The sequence below is a fragment of the Lagopus muta genome, chromosome 14, assembly GCF_023343835.1.
Source record: "Lagopus muta isolate bLagMut1 chromosome 14, bLagMut1 primary, whole genome shotgun sequence".
NCBI classification, from domain to species: domain Eukaryota; kingdom Metazoa; phylum Chordata; class Aves; order Galliformes; family Phasianidae; genus Lagopus; species Lagopus muta.
The window spans coordinates 4,632,257-4,655,486 of record NC_064446.1 but is presented as its reverse complement, the minus strand read 5'-3'; the positions used below and the strand labels follow the sequence as shown (position 1 = coordinate 4,655,486).

The window sequence follows — 23,230 nt, the reverse complement described above, 5'->3', positions numbered from 1 at the left end:
ACTGAAGGAATGAACAGAAAAGTATGAAAATAGTGATAGCCCTCTAAAATACAAATTAAACTGTTATCATTATTGCTTTTTTCTAATTTCTCTATGTTTTGTAGGTACTGTGTCAGAGTACCTTCCTTTACTGCAGGTCTGTATTTAACAACTATAACGAGGAGGAGGATTTAGCTGAAATTTAAGTGTTTCCCTTAGAAACTGATGTAATGGATACTGTGTGACAGAGAACCCTGGGCTGAGCACCACAGTCCTCACTGCAAGGCATCTGTACCCATAGGACTACCTGGTGCAGCATCCATGCAAGTCAGTGGAAAGACTCCATTGCCTGCCAGAGGGTTTTGGATGAAGATGTAGAAAATGGAGTTAGACAAAGATAAATGAGAGGTGTTATATTTCAGACTAATAGCTGCACTGTGAACTAAATGGGGAGAGGTACAAGCAACCCACATCCCTCCATTAGTTATCAATTAGAGGAGATATCCATGCCTGATAGCTTTCAGACTAAAGGAATCAGATGTAGCCTCTTGATTTACATGTAATTTTCTGTGTACAAACTGGGTAGAGAATAAAATCATGTTTACTACTGTATGTGATTATTAGGTGCCAGGGAACATTTTTACCTTTTTCCTCTCTCTGCTGTTTCTCGTTTTCCTTGCTTGTTGCCCTTTCTTTTCCTTCAAGTGATTGGCCCCTCTGTGAGTTCTGGTGGTTATAACCAGATTCAAGATTTAGATGATAAACACAAATTACCTGAATGGCATGTCACTGTACTTTGATTTGTTTGAAGAGTTTGTTTTGGAGCTTTGAATTAGTTTATGCAAAAGAAAACCTGTATGTGCCTGAGTAGCTGTGTACATGTGTAACTGTGTACCTGGGGTTTGTCAGTGTCCGTGGAATGGAAACAAACTCAATGTGGAATTTATCCAAAACTGGATTCAGATTTTTCATGTACTGCCTAGATACTGGAAATTCATTTGCTGAGTTCATCAATGAATTAATCACCTTACAGTTTAGATCCAGAATAGTTTTACTGTATGAGCCTATGAGCACTGTCTCATAAATACATTAACCATTATCACTCTTGAAACCAAGGACTGTCCATATTGATTTTCTTGACTATTCATAATGATTCTGTGAGCTTTCTTGTTAAGTTCAGCTTTCCGTAAATCTCATAGGTCTCAAAAATAAGAAGTTATAGAAGCAGATAAAGCTGACATAGGCCTGCTAGAAGCAGTGGACTTAATTTTGCTTACAGTGAACTCAGTAATAGCAGTTCTTCTTGTTTTCTGGAGTCACTATATTTTTCTCACTCCTCAGTTGTTAATATGAGCAGCAGTAACACTTTAATTTCTATTTTTATAACATCTTCTAGGCCCCATCATGGACTGTGGCGATGTGGAGCTCTACAAACAGATAGCAAAGTCTAGTATTTAATACGTTGTGTCTTCTGGGTTGCAAGGGCTTTCAGACAGCGCTTTCTTTTCCTGTTACATATAACTAGAGGTCTTGAACCTTTTTGACTCTTTTTCTATAGTGAATATTAAGGAATAACTGAAATGAAATAATTCTTCATATGCATTTGATCAGAGTTTAAAATTGAGAAAACATAACCAAAGTGTTTTCTCTGTGTATTCTTTTTCTTAGTGTTTTGCGTAACAGCATCTTGTTCTTCTACTGCATTGTGTATGTAGCATCCATGGTGGATTCTCTTCCTCTTACTGATAAGCACAGTCAAGAGACACAAATCTAATTCATTCTTAGGACAAGAAAATCAACTGTTTTCAAAGTTTAGATTCAGAGATATAAGAGCTTTCATTTCTCCCTTTCCTTTCCCAGTGTCTTCCAGCATTCGCTTGACATGAATGCTGGATGCTTTTTCTGTGGAGTGGAGAATGGATTTTAGTGTTTTGATTTTGAAATCTTCTCTTACTGTGATACTCCCTCACAATGCTAGTCACATATTCCCGACAGTACACTGAAAATAGCACTGAATTTTATCTTGCTATTTTAATTCAAAATGCATATGTTCCTGTACATACACTCACCAGTCTCAGAGACCAGAGGGAGCCTGAAAGGGAAGGAGCTGCCTCAGTGCTTGGGCTCCTGCCGCAGCAGTGTGTGCAGGGCTGTGCAGGCACAGCTGGAAGAGTGAGACACATGAACTGCTGTTGCCCATACAGTGACTGTTCTGTGAATAAATAGCTTGTCTATCTGGCACTTTAAACAAGCACTTTCTTCTTTTTTAAGCTGGCTTTTTGACATTTTCCATTAAGCATACTGTAATAGAAAAGATGAGTAGAATTTTTCTACACCTTAGGAATAGCAACCTGTCTGCTTAGCATGGAGGACCCTCTCCGTGCAGTGACTGAGAGCTTTATGCTGTGCTGAATTACTTCTCAAGGTTAGATTCCAATCTGCTCACTGCTGTAGCTGCCTTGCTCTCTCACACTGCCTTTCTCTGTGAGTAGAGCCATAAGGCAGCCAGGAGGTAGCACGCTTTGTGATGTGAGCTGTGGCTGCGCAATGAAACCATGTTGTACCAAAGCACTCAGCGCTACCATGGGCTGACTGCAGTGTGTTTCCAGCAAAGGTCGCACGCCCAGCAGTGAGCTCTGCAGCTGGGGCTCCTCAGGTAGGGGCTCTGCTGCCTTGTCTGCTCTCAGAATGCTCTGAAATGCATCAAGGCGCTGTGTGAACGCTGTGTGCAGGGGCTTAGGTCTGCACCAGTCCATATGCACGTGGGCACATAGGAATTACAAAATACAGATTGCCAGACTTCAAATGAAAGTGCACTGCCTAAATAAAGTTTTTTTAAAAAAAAAAAAAAAAAAAAAACTTTCTATTTATATAGTAACTTATAATGGGACTCTTTTGTCTATTTAGTTAATGGGTCATTAGAATAAATTTTGGCCTAACAGATCTTGTGTACTTGTGTAAATATTTGCTTGAATAAAGATGTGCATATACAAACAAGCATAGTGTGTGTGCATAAATGCACATGAGCATGCAAAATAGTTCAACTCTTCTCCCTTGCTTAAAGCTGTTTTGAAAGTCAACACATCCATTAATTGTTGTCAAAATACTTAGATCATATTGTAGTCTGCAACTGCTTTTGTTTTTTTTTATCCTTCTGATATTTAGGTTACTCAAGCACAAAGTCTGTCTTTGGAAGCCCGTTAAATAAACTACAGAGGTAGCATAGTGTTTCCTAGCAACATCATGTCTGTAACAGTGATGCCTGCTTCCCTCTTTAAGCTAAAAGCAAAGTCATGTCCATTAATCCCCAGCTGCACATAAACTTCTCAGAGATTTTGCTAGCTCCCTACTGTTCGTGTTTTCATCTTGCTCATATGATGCAAAGTAAACTGTTCCTATGATTTAATTCTCTTCAGTGCTTCAGTACAAAGCCAACCTTGTATGTTTATTCACAATTACTGTTTGTTTTTCATTTAAAACGAATAATTTTTTCTCCAGTATGATGCCTCCCATCAGACATTTCTCATTTTGGTCATCCGAACAACCTGACAAGCCAAAGAGATAAAATAAATGCCTTGAAAATATGTTATCTGGGTTGAAAAACAAGTGCATTTTCATAGCTGGGGTATGTAATGCCAAAACAACCTTTCACTTAAGTAAAGGAGGAACTGTATTTTTTAGTCCTCAGTAACAGCACTGAAAACTCTTCGGATTTGTTTCTGTCTGTTGACAGCTTTCTCTGTAGAATGAACTGAATGATCTTGATCTAAATGTGTATGTTTGGTGGCCCTGCTAGGCAGGGGGGTTGGAACTACATGATCCTTGGGGTCTCTTCCAACCCAGGTGATTCTGTGATTCTGTGATTCTGTGACCGTGTTCACAGAGATCTGGTGTCTTACTTGGAGACATTTGGTAGAGGTGGAGCTGCTGTGCCAGTGTTGCCAGTGGTATAGATTTGAGCAACAAGCAGGACATGTGGAAACTTTGGTTGCTGTTATCTATAGACAGTCTTCTCCACAGGACAGCTGAGGTCTCCATCCTAAAAATTTAATTACTCAGTCTGAATTTCTCAGTAGCCCAGTAAGGTAAAGTAAGAGTGAATGTTTACCTCTAGTGATACCAGTGGTGAACAGCAGGGATGCAAGGCAGCTTGCTTTCCCACAAGGAAACTCCACAGCACTGTGTAAACCAGTTTGGGGTCAGAAGAACTCCTCTCTAGCATCACCTGATCATAGAAAAGGCTACAAGGAGTAGGAAGAGACCCAAATTCAGAGCTCTGACTTTTTGAACAGGCTGACAGATATGCACTTGTAGAAGGTTCCGTAAGCATAGCAGGCTAAATGAGTGATTTCTGGAAGGCTGCTCAACCTCTCAGCACTAGCTGTGTAAGTTTGACAGTTGTTCCTGGTCACCTGCAGAGGCCATGGGTTGCAAAGGTGACTTAGTCTTTCTCCAGTGCTGCATATCTGAAGTGGTGTTGCTCAGACAAAGGGAACACAGTTATTTGTTTTCAGGATGTTTCCCAGTGCTGCTTTCTTGCTTGTGCCTGATGAAAAGAGCGAGGGCTGCCCATTAGTTCCTCCTTGCCTCTAAAATGCCTGGGGAAGGGAATGGAGCACTTCATAGTCACAGCATGGGGTCACAGTGGCAAATGCAAAGGACTATTCCAGCTAGACAATGAGACTCTGTAGGAGTCTGAGAGTCTGTAGGAGGTCCTTCAGTGACCCATCACTGGTACTGAAAAGAAAATGGAGAGTATGAAGCTTTGTGAGCTGTTTTGAGATGAAATTCACTGCCCAAGACAAAAAGCAATGAGAGACGTTATGTGGTGGGTGTATAGATACCTGGCAGGATGAGACTGTATCTCCTAACTAGATGTGAGAGCTTGAATGATTGGGTTCCAATATCTGTTGTCAGAGTGGCAACACAGCCTTCTCCTCCTGCTCAGACTAATTAGAAGAGATAGGAGAGGTCCACTGCAGGACTATCAAATCTTCTTTCACATCCGTAGACTTGTGTGGATTGGATGTGGTGTATCTGGAAGGTTATCAAGACCTCATTATCTTACAGGCTGGAATTTGATTTTCATGCCCTTCATTCCAAAGGGATGCTCGGTAATATACAGAGGCATCTCCTGAGAATAATTTAGTTGCAGGAAAAATAAAAAGCAGTCAAGTTGTTCTCTTGCCTGTGGACATTCTGTTGGAGCTTATAAGCGCCTCAGCAAGTGAATGTTTTTGTTCCCCATTTAATTTTTGCTGGACACATAATTCCCATAGCCAATTAAAGACATGTATCTTTTGTGAGTTATCTCTTCTTGTCTTTCAGAAAGCATGGCAGGTTGCATCATACTGTTCAGTAAACTCAGTGTTAAATAAATAGTCTTTTTAAGTGATTGTTAAAAGAGGAAAATATTTTCAATATCATTTACTGAAACTTTGTGTAGAGAAAGCTCTTGAGAATCATGCAGTGCACAATATAAATGGCACCTGAGCACTGAAGTGCTTGTTTCAGAAAACATTCCCCCTCTCATATATGTACACAAACACACGGAAGGAAAAAAAACACGATCTTGCCAGCAGACTGCTGTTTCTATCCACTGCTTTTAACTCGAGATGGGAACATTTACAGGGCTCTTAGAACATAGCTGCTGTTAGGGCTCATTTTCCCACCAGGCTTGAGCTAAGTCCCCACTTCTCCAGGCTAGCTCCTTTCCTGACCTTCCATCTCCACATCACAGTCATGGCACTGGAGCAGGGCAAGTGTTTTTCCCACCAGCAAGAGCAAAACTTTCTGTATGCACAGTAATATTGCCAGCAGCGTGAGTGTGAGTGTGAATAAGCCCGCCTTGTACTTACCTGTCTCATTTCTTCCCCCAGATGGCTGCCCTGACTTGTGCAATGGCAATGGGAGGTGCACACTGGGCCAGAACAGCTGGCAGTGTGTTTGCCAGACCGGCTGGAGAGGGCCTGGATGCAACGTTGCCATGGAAACCTCCTGTGCCGATAACAAGGATAACGAGGGAGGTGAGCAGAAGTCTTCCAATTCCCCATCCCTAAAGACCAGAGGGTTATCCATATTTCTTCATGAGTCATTTTACTTCAGAAAGAGTTTGGCTGTCATTATCATCAAGTGTTGTTGTTTCCCTCCTTTTGAAACAAACAGGGCTGAGCGCTCTGGCCTTGCAGAGTGCACCTCTGTTAGAGTTTCACTGCAGCCCATGGCATTTCAGGGGTGCTGAGTACAGACCGCTGGGACGGAACTTCTTCCTGCAGGCTCCTGGCACACGTGCATTGCAGAACAGCTTACTATGCCTGTGTGCACAAGCATAGCAGCTGATTTAGCAGGATAGCTAGGAACATTTTTGTAGCTCTGTGCTAGAGGCCAGGGTCATACTCCTGTGTGCACAGCCCATGTAAGTCATTGTAGCGTGCTGTCATATTTCGCAGCTCATACGCCAGAGCTGAGTGAGTTGTGCTGAGCGATCATATATGGTAAGGTTCTGAAATCCCCATTCAAATTTCTCTCCTTTATCAGGAATACCTTTATAAAAAACAGAACTTATTCTGTATTTTACAAAGATCACTTTAGTTTATCTCTTTTTGTACAGCCTTCCACTTTGTAATCAATTATACTGACCTGAAAGCAGTTTTGAGAAGATGTATCATATAAATAAGACTGCTTGGTAAACTATCCCATTCACCTCAAACAGCTTTTTGTATGTCTCATTGCAGTGTCTATAGTAAGTCACCATAGATTCTTTTCCACTTGATTCTGCTCACCATTAAAAATCAAACATCAGACACAGCTTTTTTCTTTGGGACTCTTTCACTTTTCTTTGACCAACAATTAAAGAGTGCATCTGCTGTTTGCTGATTGATAAATGTTTTACTTGAGATACTTCTTAAAACTACAGATAAACATTTGACTTATGTGAATGATCGCTTGTAAGGTAAATTTGGGTTTTAATTTTATATAAAATTTCACTGTGTAGAAATGGTTCATAACTCCAAAACTGAGGCACCATGATTTTAACCACACCTGGATATCAGCTGCTAGCTCTAATCTGTAAATTCCCCATTAGTTCCTTGGTTTCATGTGATCAGTACTGACAGGAATATTTTGGAAGAAGTAGAGCTGATTGAATTTCTGAAAACTGAAATTTGTTTTATTGATATTACTGAATCTGTTACTCCTCTGTAAGAAACAGAATCAAACTCCAAGTTATATTATGTGGAGACTGCTTCCTTACTTTGGTCCTTTAACTAAACAAGAAAATGCACTAAGTGTATTAGTGTGCACTGTAAGAAACTAAAAGCTTAATTGCTAATTGCTTATGTTTGCAGCTTTCTTAGCTTTGAAGATTATAAAGAAAAATTTGTAAATGAGTGTTTCATCATATTTTTCCCCAAACAAGGAGTTTAGAAAATATTACTAGAAATACTGAGATAAGGTGTCTAAAAAAGAACTAAAATATATGCATATGGGGAACAGCTTGTTTACTTATTCCAGGACAGTATTCTGCATTTGTGAAACAGAAAGGCATGTGGGAATAATTATTTGACTACTGAGGTCATTCAGCTGATCCTCCCAGTTTAAAATTGCAAAATTCTAAAAATTTATGAAAGAGAAATCACTGACTATATAGAATATATATGCCATACAACAGATCTGTAATACTGATCAGCACTACCTTGCAAGATGCATGGTTTCTGGTTCACCATGGTCACACCTGAAGGCTGTAGTGTAACTGAATAGCAGAATACTTAAGGGGAGATTCCTAAGAAGTTCTCAGCACTTGCAGGTTGAAATTAGGGGCTAGAGAGACTGCTGCTCATTGCTTCTTGAGGGAGCATATGTATTCTGAACATCTGCACCCTTGTCAAGGTCCCAGCAACCTGAAAAGTCCACTTGGCCTTTTCTTCATGGGGATTTTATGATAAAGCAGAAATGAAACCCTTGTCTCCCAACCCTGAGATCAGTGCTTTAATCTAGAGATCATTATTGGTCTCTAGTAGTATCATCCTTGTCATGTTTCTGTAGAGCTTTTCCATAAGAGAGCTTAGAATCTGTTCCACACCTGTCCAGTGACCTGTTTCTTCAAACAACAGCAAGGTGTATGTTAATAAATTAAAGCTGTTGGATTCAATCACTGTGTGCACTGGTGGTACAGTGAGCTGCACTGCACTACTCATCTGTCTTCCCAGTGCCTCTATGATTTTTTGCTCTTGCAGTTTGATGATATTCTGGGTTTCAGATTTCTTTAAGATGGCCTGAGACCTTCCCCAGTGTTCTCTGTAAGGACAGACTCATTGTCACACCCATCAGGGTGTTAATTGCTCAGTCACAAATGAGAGCTGTAACAAAACTCGAGACTGAAAATAACTTGCATCGCTTAATAGAGTGAGGTTGTGCCTTTGCATTAAGCTGCTCTACACTGTGTGGGCCTGGTTCGCTGCACATCTGGCCAGGAGCACAGCCAGTGACCTCTGTGTTTATTAGTGCTAACTCAGGGGAGACCACAGGAGCATTCAGGAATGGAGAGGAAGGAAGGGATGTGTGCAGTGTGCTTCAACATGCACCTTTATGTAATTGTCACTGTGTCTAATAAGAAACAAATAGAATTAAGTTTCTTCACTTGGTGGAGCTGAGAACAGTACTGTTGGAATCAATTTTAAAGATTTAGCTAATTGCTGGAACCCCAACTTTCACATAAAATGCAAGTTTACTGAACGTTACAGAAATCTCCACATTCACGCTTTTCATTTTCATTGAAACTCAACTCAGCTTACTTGCAGCCAAATGCTGAACTCATTTGCTGCTTTGTTAACATCTTTGCTCTGTTAACGTGAGTGAGTAGTTCTGGAGCTGTACTGAGTACACACAGTAGTCTTTCAAATGAAGGCAGGTAGTTAAAACCACAATATTTTGTCTAAATGAGCAGAGGTGAATATCTGTCTTTCTCTATCCATTTCATATTGCTAAAATGTAGTTGTTTCAGATTGTCACTGAAATAGAACAATAACTTTTTGTCTACTATTCTTCCCCATGTGTCTGTGGATTTAACATATTTTGATGCTTTTTCTCTGTTCAACCATTCTTATTGTGATTCTATCTCACAATCAGATTCAAAGGCCTTGGGCCAAGTCTTCATTTCATGGATGTCAAGATGATCATTGCCACTGACTCCAAAGGGACTCAGATTTGTCCTCTTTTGTCTTATTATGTGCCACAATGTGCATTACATACCGTAGTTCAAAAAGAAAAATGAAATATCATACTTAATATTTTCTTTCAATTTTAGATTAATGCCCCTTAGCTGGTTTGTTTCTAGAAGTGGCAGCTATTGAGACTTACAAATCTTTGTGGTGTATGAGATGTCAGTGCATATTACTCATACAGATAAAACAGGATTCCAGAGGACAGTGTCCAGAGCTGTTTTCTCCTCTCACAGCTGTTCAAGTAGAGTTGTGCACGATCCGAGGCAGCACAGGCAATGTCACTTGTGTTTGTTCTTACCAGCACATCTAGATAAGTATTAATTGTGTCTGGTCTTCATTATGAAGATGTTTACAGTCACTAAAGGATACTTTGCTTAAAAAGATTCAGAGGGTCTTGTTTGTTCCTTTGTTTTTAAGGCAGAGACCTAACCAAAAGGTAACGGTGGGTGGGGCGTTTTTGGCACTGACTCACTTTTAAGATCCTTTTTATATTGACAAATGTTTCTGTTTCTTCTAAACATGTTTGAGTTATGCAGTTCACTCACTGTGACCATTTCTAAATCTAATCCCTTTTCTTAATCGCTCCCTCAGCAGTCTAATAGTTATTAAGCATCTTTTGGAGGGATTTGAAACTGCTTAATTTGATGACCTATAATTGTGATTACAATGTATAATCCCCCCAATAGACTTGTATAGCCCACTTAATTCACTGTAGACATATTTTAGAAAATTAAGGGATTAAAAATGGTATTTCGAGGAATGGGAGGAAAGTGCATTACTTATTAAATACATATTTCTTTAACTTATTGCATAAGGAAATCCCTGTAGGAGCGTATTTATACCCATCTTTTTACACTAACTGCTTTATAATAATTTGGTGGTTCCTGAATCGCACAATGCTTTTAACCTCTCAGAAGAGTCTTCCTAAATTGTGTATATTTAACCTTAAACCTTCCATTGCCTCAAGGAAAATGGGCATTAAGCAAGATTAAAAACAAAAAACCAAGATTAAAAAAAAGTTCATTTTCTGAAGAATATTTTGCTAGATGTTGGAAGCAGTTCATGCAAGGAGCTCACTTTTGAGACCCCTTTATCCTGATCTCAATGAGATAACCCACAAGAGGTATTTAAGGAAGAGCTCTGCAGGAGCAGCCTTGTCAGGAGACTCGTATCACCACTTAAGTTGCTCTTGCTAGGCTTTTCTTCTTCTTTTTCTCCCACCTTTTTCATCCTTTCAAAATTGTCACACTGATATTTATAATTTTTATTGACAACTCATGTAAATTATGTTATCTCAGAGAAAGAAAAACAGAAAACTACCAAAATTTTGCTAAATTGGTTTATTTAACATCTGACTGTGATGGAGAGAAAAGCCACAGGAAGGTTAAGAAAAAATCTGTAAAAGGCTTAAACACTTTCATTGCTTGTATCATTTCACAGTTCATGTTTCTCCCCAGAATGTAATTTTGTAATTATCTGGACTACAGTTCAGTGGTGAAGAAAGGGAAGCAGCCAAAACATTATAGAATGCTAAGGTAAATCCATTTGGCTTTGTAAAGAGAGTTGTGCATATCTCAGAAGACAAATTTTGCCCTTCAGTTTGCTACTATATAGCTGTAACAACTCCAAGAAGTACAGTTGGCGGTAGTTCTGTTTGGCACAAAACATTAAAGATAATGAATGAGAGAAAGCCAGCTATCTGCTACAGTATGAATCTTCTTCAATTCAAGAGAAAAATACATTCCCAGTGAAGTTCACTGTCAGGACAGTGCACTTGACTGATTGAAAGGCTGTTTATTTGAGTTGTCTTAGAAAACTCATCTCTAAAATTAGACAGAAAGAAAATAGAGAAGTGTCTTTCTGCAATAAACATTTAGAAAAAAATTGCTTTTAGAGAATTACAAATCCTGTGACTTGATACTGCATCAGGCTCGTGACATTTAAGATAATACAAGTATTTCACAGCACAAAAGCAAATCATGTAATTTAGCTTGCCTCAACAAGCATTGCCTCAGCAGGGGTCTCTAATTCAGCACAGACAAAAGATTTTATGAAGTTCTCAATATAAATACCCAGAATACTCCTGGCACAGAAAGTACCTTCCCAGAGCCTGCACAATAGTCAGTTTTGGAGCACTAAATGTAATGAGTGGTTGAAATCTGTTGTGGATGGGGGCCAGAGTGAGTCATGTAGACCCAAGTATAAAATCTGTACTGAAACTAGACATTATATAAGTTTGACAAGAGCTAATGAGTATGCTCGTATGTGATTTTGTTAAAACTTCGTGTCAGCCTCTAATTGTCTTTACACACATTAGTCAGCTTATCCTCACGCTGTCCCCCGTGGGATATGTTACTGCAATAGCACGCTCTTACAACCCACAGGGAAGGGAAAGCAAGAAATTTAGTGATTGCAGATTGCCTGGTTAAAAAGCACTGACTTAATGTATTTTAAAAGCTGTCTTATCACGGAGCCCTCTCAGTCATCTCTGCTGGAGATGTGGTTTGGAGTTGGAGCACCTAACCTGCCAGCATCCCCAGGCCTGAAGGTCCCCATGTGCTCAGTGCATGCAGGAGCTGTGCTGTGTTGTCCTGGGTGGGCAGGAGAAGGGGAACTGTTGCTCTACCACTACCCGAGTCCAGGGCACTTTAAACCTCACTGGGTAGTTTTTGGTATTCTGAGAAGAAGCCTGGGTGATTTTTTTTTTTCTATTTTATCACAATTTGGGATTTACAATCCAGTTTTTGTGGAAAAACAGCTTTGTTTCATGTTTAGGGTTGTGAAAATGTTCTGCCGTGTTCATGGTTTGCTCTAAAATCAATGTTACAATGGCATTTCACAGGGAGCCCTTCCAGCTAGGCTGAGCCAATTGAGGAGTAGGGCTGGAAGAGGATTAGAAGCATTTCCTTTCTTGTTAGCACCAGGACTTCTGAGGAATTATTTTGAACAACGTGTGCCAATATGACAGCAATTAGGTCAAGCTATAAAAGTGAAAATTTGAGTTAATATTAGATAAAAACTGGTAATAAGATGTACTGGGCTGTGGAATAGTTTATCCGTGGAAGCCATTCTGCATGCAGTTTTAGAGCTCAATTAAAATACTTCCATATTGGCAGAGGGAAGATCTATTCTTTTGATAATCTGACAGAGCATCTCTAATTCTTTCACCTTGGGTATATTAATACTACACATAATTAAAATCGGATCATGATAAATTAACTAATTTGCCCTTAGAGTGATCAAAGGCCCTTTCACCCTCAGGGCTTGTTGGAGCTGCCACTCCCCCCCACACTCCATTTTAATCGTAAGTCTGAAATGTTTATTGGAAAAAGAAGTATTTCCAGGAATTCCGCTCTGAAAGTGGCTGGCTCCTAAAGCTAATGAAGTGTAAGGATGCCCTCTGCTGAGCGTGGGCTCAGGAGTGTTGTTGGGAAACAGCACTGTCTCCTGCTGGCTACAGAAAGCACCTCCCAGGCAGCTGGCTGCCAGGACAAGGTGGCCATTCCAGCACACATGTGAATCGAATCTGTAGTACCACCAGGATTTGATGAAGAGTAAGCACTGAGGAAATTAACTGGACGAAGTTTAAAAGAAAACAAAGAGAAACCAGTAACTCAACTGTCAACTAACTTTCCAAAGAAGGATGTAGCACAATTTTGGAGTTTAAGCATCTGGAGATGTTCAGAAATTCCCTCAAGTGGTGAAGGAAAACTGATGTTTAGAGGTCCTAGATACTTTAGCAATAATATATATCACTGTTTCTATGGTATGCTTTTTTAGGCCTTCTAATGGTTCAGAAGCCATCTTGAAATGAAGCTGTGCACATCATTTTTCTTATGTGATATTTCAAAATTTTGCTTTTTGCTGTGCATTAAGCCTATGTATGATTTAGTTTTTGTAACCACTCAGAAAAGGTTAAAAAAAAAAAGTGCATCCCCAATAACAGATGTGAAGTCTTCAAGAGGAATCCCATGTCACTTAATTTGCTTCTGGAAAGATTTGGGAATAACTAAGGAACAGAGAGCTAATCTTGCGCTGCCAGTTTAAGTTAGATCAACATTTCTTATTTCTTCCTTGTAAGTTAAAGCCGAGTCAGGACTTCTTTGCATCTCAAACTGTTGGAGGAGGCTTAGCACCGTCTTAACTCCCTCTACGGTGTCTTTCCTGTCAGAGTGCTGCTAACTTAAACTCAGATGTACGCGCTGTGACAAGCAGTGGTATCTCGATGAGGCCTATAGTGAGGATTTTGTCATTGAATTAACTGTATAAATAATTCAGCATGCCTGAGGAAATCTTGAAGATGACAACTTCTGAAATATATATTAAAAACAAAGTCCTGAATTCTAATTAAAATTCATGCTTATGGCAGTTTTCTCTAATAGAAGGTACATTTTTTTCTAGCCTTGATTTTAATCAACTGAGTCTAATGCAACTAAGTGATTGCACAACTGTTCATTAATTTCATGTTTTGTGGTACAGTGTGGCTGGAGGAGTGGCCTGAGTGGAACCTCATGCAGTTCAACAAAAACTGTGAAGTGCTGCACTGGGAACCAGCAGCCCTGTTCTGTAGTGCGTAGAGGGGCACCCCACTGCAAAGCAGCTTTTCAGTAAAGGCCATTGGACACAAGGTCAAATGTGAGCCAGCAAGGTGCTCTTGAAGCAACCAAAGCCAATGGTGTCCTGGGCTGGGTAGGCTCAAGATCACAATTTTCTGTGATTGCAGAACAAAGGCATTACTGAAGGTTTTTCAGTGTATGAAGGAGGTTTCTCACGCTGAGACTCACCTTGAGAAAGTTTGCAGCAGTATATTTAAAATGGGATAATGATCCAAACAAGTAGATTTTAGATGTGTATATTTATGTTATAATACATGAAATATTCCTCTAAGTATATGAAATTGTGCAAGTATGAATTCCCATAATGCATGAAAACCTTCCTGCATGAAACAGCTCATGCGCAGGTTTCTCCCTGGTACGGAATGGAGATGTTTTTAGCCTCCCAGGTCCTGAACTGGCAATTCAAAGCAGTGTGATTGCCTGCTTGATTGTTTGTGAGATAACAGTAAGATTGGCAGTGACAGGGTAATTTACTGAAGATTGCAATGTCAGGCTATATCCAAGGGGGCTTGCTAGCATAAAGATGTGATTCTCATGACTGACAGGACACTGAGATTGATATGGCAATTGAAAGTTCATGGTGTCGTCAGAAGTGTTCGGTCACAGCAGCCCATAATCTGCTGCGTGATGAGGTCATTACAGACATAACACACTCACCTATAATAACAGGTGTAGCAAAAATACGATGCAGCTGTAACAGCTAAATGTAAATTTGTCAGAAAGAGTAATTTATATCCTCTATTTTGTTTCTGCTGTTACTGCTGATAGGATTCTCTTCACTGAGAGTCGTCTGAATAAAAGAACTGAGTGGACTAAATAGTGGACAGCTTTAAGTTCATAGTTTTAGAAGTGCCACAAACCAAGAAAAGAGAAGAATGGCAAGAAAAAAATTCTTGGAGCTTAACAGAGAAATCGCCCTGAGTTATAATCTGAGGCTGATGGGGTCTTCACAACGATTGCATAAAACAGGGGGGAAACAGACTGCAGCAAAATAGAAATAAAGATATGTACCGCCATGTTGGAAGGGATTTCAAGATGAATGGGGCTCCTAATGTGAATAGGCGACTGACCTTAAAGAAATCTATAGCTTTTACAACAAGATAGTTTGTCTAACTTAAGTTTCCTTAGTGGGCTGAATGAAAAAATTGTCAGTATACCTTGGCAATTTTGTTCTTAAATCAGAATCAGTTGTTTCGGGCACAAACAATCTGCTGGAAATTCGGGTTAATTGTAAAATAAGAAAGTTTCTTATAGCTGATTGTTGTTTTTTTCCCCTTCCAGTTATCACTCTAATGTAGTGCTGGTCTGCTTGGAAGATCTTGAAAATAAATGAGTTGTGATCTTTCTCTAATCTACATCTGTCAGCTGACCTTCTGGAATGGTTTTTCTTGTGTCTGTGATGCACTGCGTGCCCGGGCTGTATCTGTACTCAGCAAATGAGACTGATGTGCCTTGCAGTGTCTCTGAAAGTTTACAGACTTGCAGATTGGATGCCTGATTTTTGTGATTTCTCAAAAGTAGATGAATGAATGTTTCTAAATTCTCACAGATAATAATACTTCAAAGTAAACAGTTATTAATTTACTAAGCTATTAAGTAGAACTCCATTAAGAGAAAACATTTAATTTAAATAATGACATGAAGGGAAGGGATGATGCTGGAATTTGTTACCATATGTGATAAAAATAATTATGATTCATCTGCCTATGCAGATTGGTATCCCTATTCAGGATTGCATTTCAGTTCCCAGTGGTTAGATTATAATTATTTTTAAAAATATTTCTTAACAAATATTCTTCATGGACAAAGTAATGTGTACTATGATGGCTGAGCTCACTAGTTTTGTGGCTGATACCCCAAGCACGTGGCCGAGTTCTCATTCAGATATTTATGAGAGGTGAGTTGCAGCAGAATTCCCTATGAATTACCAAAGTGGGTGCAGCATAATTTTTGTTTTCATTAGGCAAGGATAACAATAACTTGTTTAAAATCCTTTACTCCTTCCACTATTCATTTTTTCTTATTTCGACTCTTAATGGATTTCTTTGGGCTTGATTCTCCTCTAACTCAGGTGTAAATTAACTTTAATGATGTTTAACTAATATACTTCATGAAAGTCTCATCTCTGTTGTATTTCTGGTTCAGTTACCAGTTTTCTGGCACAGAGATGCTATGAAGAGTGTGCATTAACGTTTTCTCCCAGTGCCTTGAGAGGTCCATTAGATTTTTTTGCTTGATAGCACTGTGCAGCTGAATGAATCTTGATGATTCTTGCCTTTCAGATGGCTTGGTTGACTGCCTAGACCCAGATTGCTGCCTCCAGTCTACTTGTCAAAACAGCCTGCTCTGCCGGGGTTCCCGTGATCCTCTTGACATCATACAACAGAGCCATTCTGGTTCACCAGCTGTGAAGTCATTCTATGATCGAATCAAGCTCTTAGTGGGGAAGGACAGCACTCATATCATTCCAGGAGAAAATCCCTTCAACAGCAGGTAGCAAGCTATAAATATGACATTTCATCTATGTGGTTGCACTGTATGGGAAAATTTCCCCCAGAGCTTTTGTTCATCTTTTTACATGAGATGCTGCTTTCAGGTTCTTCCTGTGTTTCCATCTCAGCAATCAATTCCATTGAGGGTACTCTGTTGCAATTTATATTATTGCTTTTGTTTTATAACACTTGAGTTTTATTTGCATTTTAACACACTGGCAACATCTAGAAGCAGGTTTCTTCCACTCAGCAAGAGCTGCTGAGCTTTATCATTTATAAAGACTGCAGTGTACAAGAATGGAAAGTGCACTCTTGTTGTGAGTTTGAAGAGATCTAAATAATGCTGTAATATAGTCTTAATTGTAATTACTAACAAAATTAAATTTAATTAAAAAAAAAAAAAAAAACAGCTGAAAACACCCATCTTACTTAATTTCAAGCAGTTAACTTAGAAATAATCAAGCTATTCATGTATGAATGTTCTAAGAATTACAAATCTAGCCTGAACAGGAGCTGGCTACTTCAGAGCTGAGACTCTTTTGAAAAAATCCTGTTAGAAATTTTAAATTCATTAAGTTTTTAGTGTCCTGAGTTGCAGGGGTCTCAGTTCTGTTTTATTTGCACCTCACATATTTTAGTATCTCCTTACATGTGGCCTCTTAAAAGACTACAAAAAAATTCTGTGGTATACATTACTATAAATGAACACAGTGCTTCATACAAGTGTGGATAGTACAGTTAGAAATAGACATCAGAGCATCCTGAGCATTTCAGAATAACAGAAGAGGCCTGAAAACAACCCTGGTATTACTGGTGGAAATGAATATGTACCTCTGATATGTACACCACTTTAGAAATACATGAATAGGGGATAATGCAGGCCTTCTGGCTGTCCCAGAACTGAACTAAATTTGTCCATTTTTGGCAAAACACAAACCACTTCAATCCCCTCATCCCACAGCTTGGCCAGGGTCCAGGAATCTTTGCTGTCAGGTCTCTGTTTCTGTCGGTGTGCCTGAAGCCTGCTAAGGGTTGTGCGCAGCTCCAGCCCTGCCAGCGCAAAGCCGGCTTGGAAATGGGCCTTTTTGTTTTCTGCCTCTGTATAGCTACCAGTCAGAGGTGGTGCACTATGCCAGAATTGCCTAGTGCTAGTTAGTATAGAATACTTTACACCTGCAAAGCTCAGTGCTGTGGTCCTTCTTGCAAGGCGCTTCTCCTTTTCATCTCTTTTTCTCATGCATCTTCCTTTTCTCACCAAGCTGCCTCTGTCAGGATTGGGAAGTGGGAGGAAGGGAGCCAGGAGAAGGAGTATCCTCTCCAGCTATGAGAGCAGGGAGAAAGGCAGGAAGAGGCAACTGTGCCAGGGAGCAGCAGAGCAGGGAGGAGTGGGGCTGCTGTTTCCAGGAGGCTGGAATCCTCATACTGCTGTATGTGCCTGCTGCATGCTCTCCAGCAGCGAAGTGCTCTCAAAAGAGAAGAAGTCTGACTGTGCCCGATTGTACAGGAATGACCAGTCTTCATTCCCTTTAGTTTAAGCAAAGTGGGTAGCCTGGTGGCTAAGAAAACCATTTATTCTGCCGGTGCATAAAGCGGGCCTTGTGTCAAATCCCTTCTGCAACTGACAAAGTGAAAAGCAAGGATTACAGATCAGGAGGCAGTGCACAGTGTACAGAGGTCAGTCACTCCCTAAGATGAAGGTTCATGGACCGTAATTTGGAAAATCATTTGTATAAAATGGAGATACATTCATTACACCATATTTTTAAAGTGTACGAGGCGTCCACAGATGGTGTTGTAGCCAGGCAGGGTATTCTGAGAAGTGATGGGTCATCACTGCTCTGGGACTTCAGGGTCACAGCTCTGGTTCAGCTGAATGTGAGGTGGCAAAGCCTCTGCAAGGCCTCATTAGACAGTTGCATCTGAGGTACAACCCAAGGGAAGGCATCAAGTCCGATTCCATCTTTACAAGCCCCAACGCATAGGTACACATTTTCTTCATTTAAGTAAACAGAGAGAGCTGGGTGATCCTGTACTATCTTCAGGTTCTAATAAACCTTGAAGCAAATTGAATTTAGAGTAAATGAGGCACATGTGTTCCACCGCTCGGTTTATAAACACTGTAAATGTTTTCATAACTAACTTTATTACCTTTCATTATTTTCTTTTCAAGTCTTGTGTCTCTTATAAGAGGCCAAGTGGTGACTACAGATGGAACGCCTCTAGTTGGGGTCAACGTGTCCTTTGTCAAGTATCCAAAGTATGGCTATACCATCACTCGTCAGGATGGCATGTGAGTTTGCTTCTTTCATTGAGTACCTATTATTTTATGTAGTATCTCTGCTGATTAACAGATGGTGCAATCTATTGGAGCCATGTGGTACCATGCATTTCATTCCTCCCAGGGCAAAGAGCTAATAAGTAAACACAAAAGTAATTTTTCACATGGCATTTTGAATGCTAAATGAAAGTAAATATGAAAAGGCTGACTTCTGATAATGATGTGTTAGCAGTCACACTCACTTCAAATAAATTGCTCTGTATCTATGAAAACATTTGTGGACTACAGTAATACCCAGCTGAGAGCAGAAATATTTTAGCTTAAAATGCAAGGCAGAAGAATGCTGCTGGGGAAAAAGGAAAGAAGAAAAGTTGCATCATTTTAGTATAATATATTTTGTTAAAAGTCCCTGTCTGTCTCTCTCTCTCTCTCTTTTTGAAGATCTGCTAGATTTTGAGTTTCTTCAGGGGTAGAATATGCTCAAAAGATTCTAATTGACTGTATTTAGACATTCTCCTGCTGTGCAAAGATGAGCTTTTTCCCCTTTGTATCATTTGATTTGAAATGCACACAATTTCAGAAAAATAAAAACTGACATGTCATGGTTTATCTGGCTTACTGGCTGTGGTAACTAAAACAGTATGTTTACAACACATACATTGTAAACGTTTGCCATTTTTTCTTTCATACAAAGAGTTGAATTACTTAATATGAATCAGTTGAACTACAGACTATTTCACGTCCACATTCCAGAGTATTTTAGTGTTAGAAATACAGCATAACATTATTGATTTCAGTGGTTTAATGCAACATCAGTATGTGTGCTGAACTTATATTTAGATCTAAATAAATTATCTAAATCATTGAGTAATTTGTTACATTACTATTTACACGAAACAACTGATAATCAGTTCTGTTGTCAGAACAACCTTGAATTATTTCATGCCTTTAGGAAAGATTTCAGAACTCCTGCAGAGCTCCACGTTTCTGCTGTGATTTTGCAGAGGCTTGGGAGTAAATATCTAATCTCTATGAAAAATGATAGAAACAGTAATTCTGGATACAGTAATTCTTATCACATTTGTTGAACAGAAACAGCTAAAGTCTTCATTATTATTCTTACTGCCATCCGTCCCATTACTTTTCTTGATGGACAGCATCTGTTAGGAAAGGAATAATTCAGTGCCCAGCCCAGTGTTAACTTGTTTTCACTGCTGGTTCTATGGATATGGGGGACATGCAGTAATAAATGTTTGTTCTTTTTTTGGAAATTATTTTAATGCAGATTTTATAATGTATCAGAACGTTTGTCCAGATGGCTACAAATTGCTGCTTGCCTTGACTGTGTTTCAGTCGGTCATTTTGCTGCCAGAGATTCACATCCAATGACAGATAATTTGAAACAGGACACTTAAAACATATATATTGCTGTGACATTCTGTTAGCCAAGAGTGTTATTACTTGGATCATTCAGTCTCATTGCCTCTAAAGCCTGCCTGTTTTTTTTAGGTTTGACTTGGTTGCGAATGGTGGATCATCCCTAACTTTGCACTTTGAACGGGCCCCATTTATGACTCAGGAAAGAACAGTATGGCTGCCTTGGAACAGCTTCTATGCCATGGACACACTTGTAATGAAGACAGAGGAGAACTCCATTCCCAGCTGTGATCTCAGTGGCTTTGTCAGACCTGATCCAGTCATCATTTCATCACCACTGTCAACTTTCTTCAGTGATGCTCCTGGCCGAAATCCCATTGTACCAGAAACCCAGGTAAGAACAGAGGGAAAGATACAGAAATTGGTGGTCAGGTGCTACTGTTGACATAAGCACTTGCCACAACCACCAGTTGTCTCCTGGAGTTGCTACAGCAGAAAGCTCTGTAGAGTTGTATTCATTCTGACAGATAACAAGTTTTCTGATGAAGACTGTAGTAGATATCCTATGTTTTTGTCACCCAGACTCGTTTGTCTTTGACTACCTTGCACCTTCTCATTATCGCACAGTATATTTCTGTATTTCAATTGAAAGCTTACATGTTTCAAGGGAATTTTACAGAGGCTTTGCTGTATGCTATTAAGCACAGTCCCAATTTCTTGTATGCTGTTTAGGACAAAGGAAAACTTCACTTGTTTTCACTTCTCTACTCAGTTAATATTTACTTTGTATGAATTGCTGGTAGAAATTGCAGGTTCCTTTAGCTGTATCTTCTTCTATTCCCCTTGCACATAACTTACAGTAAAACTGTTTGTTCTTATTTTGCTGTTGCAGTGGATTCTTACAAATAAATGTGTTTGCAGACAGCAAATAATATTTTCACCAGAAACATCAGCTGAACTCTGTCACTGCATTGAGTTAAAGATACTCATTACCAGTAGTAGAAAGTCATTAGGTCATAGGAATATTATTAGCTGAGAATAGTATCTGCTATTCTAAGAAAACAAAAAATTTAAAAAAAAAAAGCCACCAAAGCAGTAATGTAAAATGTTTGATCTTTTTCATATTCAGGTTCTTCATGAAGAAATGGAGATCCCCGGCACAAGTATAAAGCTGATCTACCTGAGTTCCCGTACTGCTGGATATAAATCCTTACTTAAGATCATCATGACTCAGTCACTTGTGCCACTGAATCTAATCAAAGTTCATTTGATGGTAGCAGTAGAAGGGCATCTATTTCAAAAATCATTTCAGGCATCCCCCAACTTGGCTTATACATTTATCTGGGACAAAACAGATGCATATGGTCAGAAGGTTTATGGGTTGTCAGATGCTGTAGGTAAGTCAGTATATACAAGCTCAGTAGCTTTCCAAACACAATTTTGTGTAAGAAAGCTGCAAAGATTTTCTGTGAGAAGCAGATATAAACTAAGCAGTTCTTGTCTTCCTTACACATTTTACTTGTGCATCATGTTCCTTTTATGTATTGAGGAGCACATTCAGAGGGTCTAGGCTACCACTGTGTCTATGTTGCCTAAACAGCAGCTCACTTAGAAGTTTTAGATCAGCCAATGGAATAAGCTGGTCGCAGGGACTGAGGTGAAATGTAGTCCATCGCTGTGCCTTTATTTTCTTTCAGTTAACAAATAAATCTTGTGTTTCAAGTGACTGGCATTCTCCAGTGCTTTTGGCATCTCCTGCATGCTATTATTACAGCCTCTTGTAGAATATTTGAAATGAAATAGTTCTCCTAATGTTGTTCAATCTAGCAGTACTACAGCTCCTTTTAGTTCCTTTATTTATAGATCTTGGTTCTAGTGGGTGGGAAAATGGGTGAACATCACAATGTTTATAAGTTTTCATTTTCGTTTGAATATTGAGAAAGATTTTGCTGTACCATTGCTAAAAATGTGTATTGGAGTTGTGCCAACGTAGAATGAAAAATTTGCTTAAATCGTTGTTCTCCATATTTTTCTAAAATCTTTTTTGCTACAGTTTCTTTCTTATATTCTTGCATGAGATATTGCTTTCCTGAGTAATGCTTACAATGTCTGTGAGTGCTTGAAGCACATGCAGTTGTCACTGCTCCTTGGTGTATGGTGTGGAAAATGAACACAATACACGCTGTGAACATCCGGCAAATTAAGAATTCGATCTTGTCCTGTTATCTGATGGGAGAATGTTATTAGTATCATTTTTTTAATTCTATTTCCAAAGCGGTCACTTCCCAAAGCCAGCTGTTCAATAAAAGGGATCTGCTCCCTGCAGAGTTCGTGTGAATGGAGCTTAAAATTTGTGTTTAGTCAAAGATCTGAATTTAATATTGTAGATGAAAAGAGGGAAATGTAATCACGTCATCTTTTTGAGGTTACTGGGGACTGGAATGATGGCCCATTGAATGTGCCTTGGACATTTAATTCAGTGTTCAGCAGGTATATGAGATTTTTTTATTTTTTCATTTTTTTCAGTTTCTGTGGGTTTTGAATATGAGACTTGTCCCAGTTTGATTCTGTGGGAGAAAAGGACCGCGCTACTGCAAGGATTTGAACTAGATCCTTCAAATCTAGGAGGATGGTCTTTGGATAAACACCATGTACTTAATGTCAAGAGTGGTAAGTCAGTTAGTTCCACATGTTTTCTGGGCTATATGGAGTTCTGACTGTGAATGCTTCTTATTTATATTATCTTTACCCTTTGAAAAATGCAATTTCTTCACTCTTTTTGTTTCATCTTTAGCTTAGTAAGGAATGGGACGTTTTAATTGTCAGAAAATTTCTGTATAATTTCAACAGATTTTTTACCCTCCTGCCAAGCATTGTTTTCTAGAAGTCCAGATCTTCATCCTCTGTTCAGTTGTTCATTTATTCCCCTGTAATTAGTTTCTGTCTTCCTTCCGTGTTCTTTTTATGTTAACCATATCCATTCCCAGTCCTCCTTGTTTGTCCTTTTCCATTATTATCTGAGGTAGGGTTTCAAAGGAGTACGAGACTCTTGTTAAGATACTGATTCTCGTCTTTTCCTTTTGACACCTGTTGTGGTTTTTTTCCTCACTTTAAGTATCCTAAAATGAGCATTCTTAGACGTCACATTTTCTCAAAGACTGCTAAGGAGTTGAATGCTTGGTAATACACATTTCGTTTCATTCCTGTAGAGGGTTTTCTGCAGCTTTCCTGCTCTTTCTTGCAGGAATGCTCTGCATCAGCAACTTG

General features: G+C 39.3%; 1 protein-coding gene across 9 annotated transcripts in view; it reads left to right on the top strand.

The window, feature by feature from the left end:
• TENM2 (teneurin transmembrane protein 2) overlaps positions 1-23,230 on the top strand; it is a 1,003,091-nt gene that overhangs the window by 948,454 nt on the left and 31,407 nt on the right. For all 9 annotated transcript variants that reach the window (XM_048960703.1, XM_048960704.1, XM_048960706.1 and 6 more), the window contains 6 exons: positions 5,859-6,005; positions 16,099-16,309; positions 18,479-18,598; positions 20,096-20,357; positions 21,093-21,360; positions 22,490-22,633. In XM_048960703.1, coding sequence (XP_048816660.1) covers positions 5,859-6,005; positions 16,099-16,309; positions 18,479-18,598; positions 20,096-20,357; positions 21,093-21,360; positions 22,490-22,633 — 1,152 coding nt within the window. The remainder of the gene's footprint in view (positions 1-5,858; positions 6,006-16,098; positions 16,310-18,478; positions 18,599-20,095; positions 20,358-21,092; positions 21,361-22,489; positions 22,634-23,230) is intronic.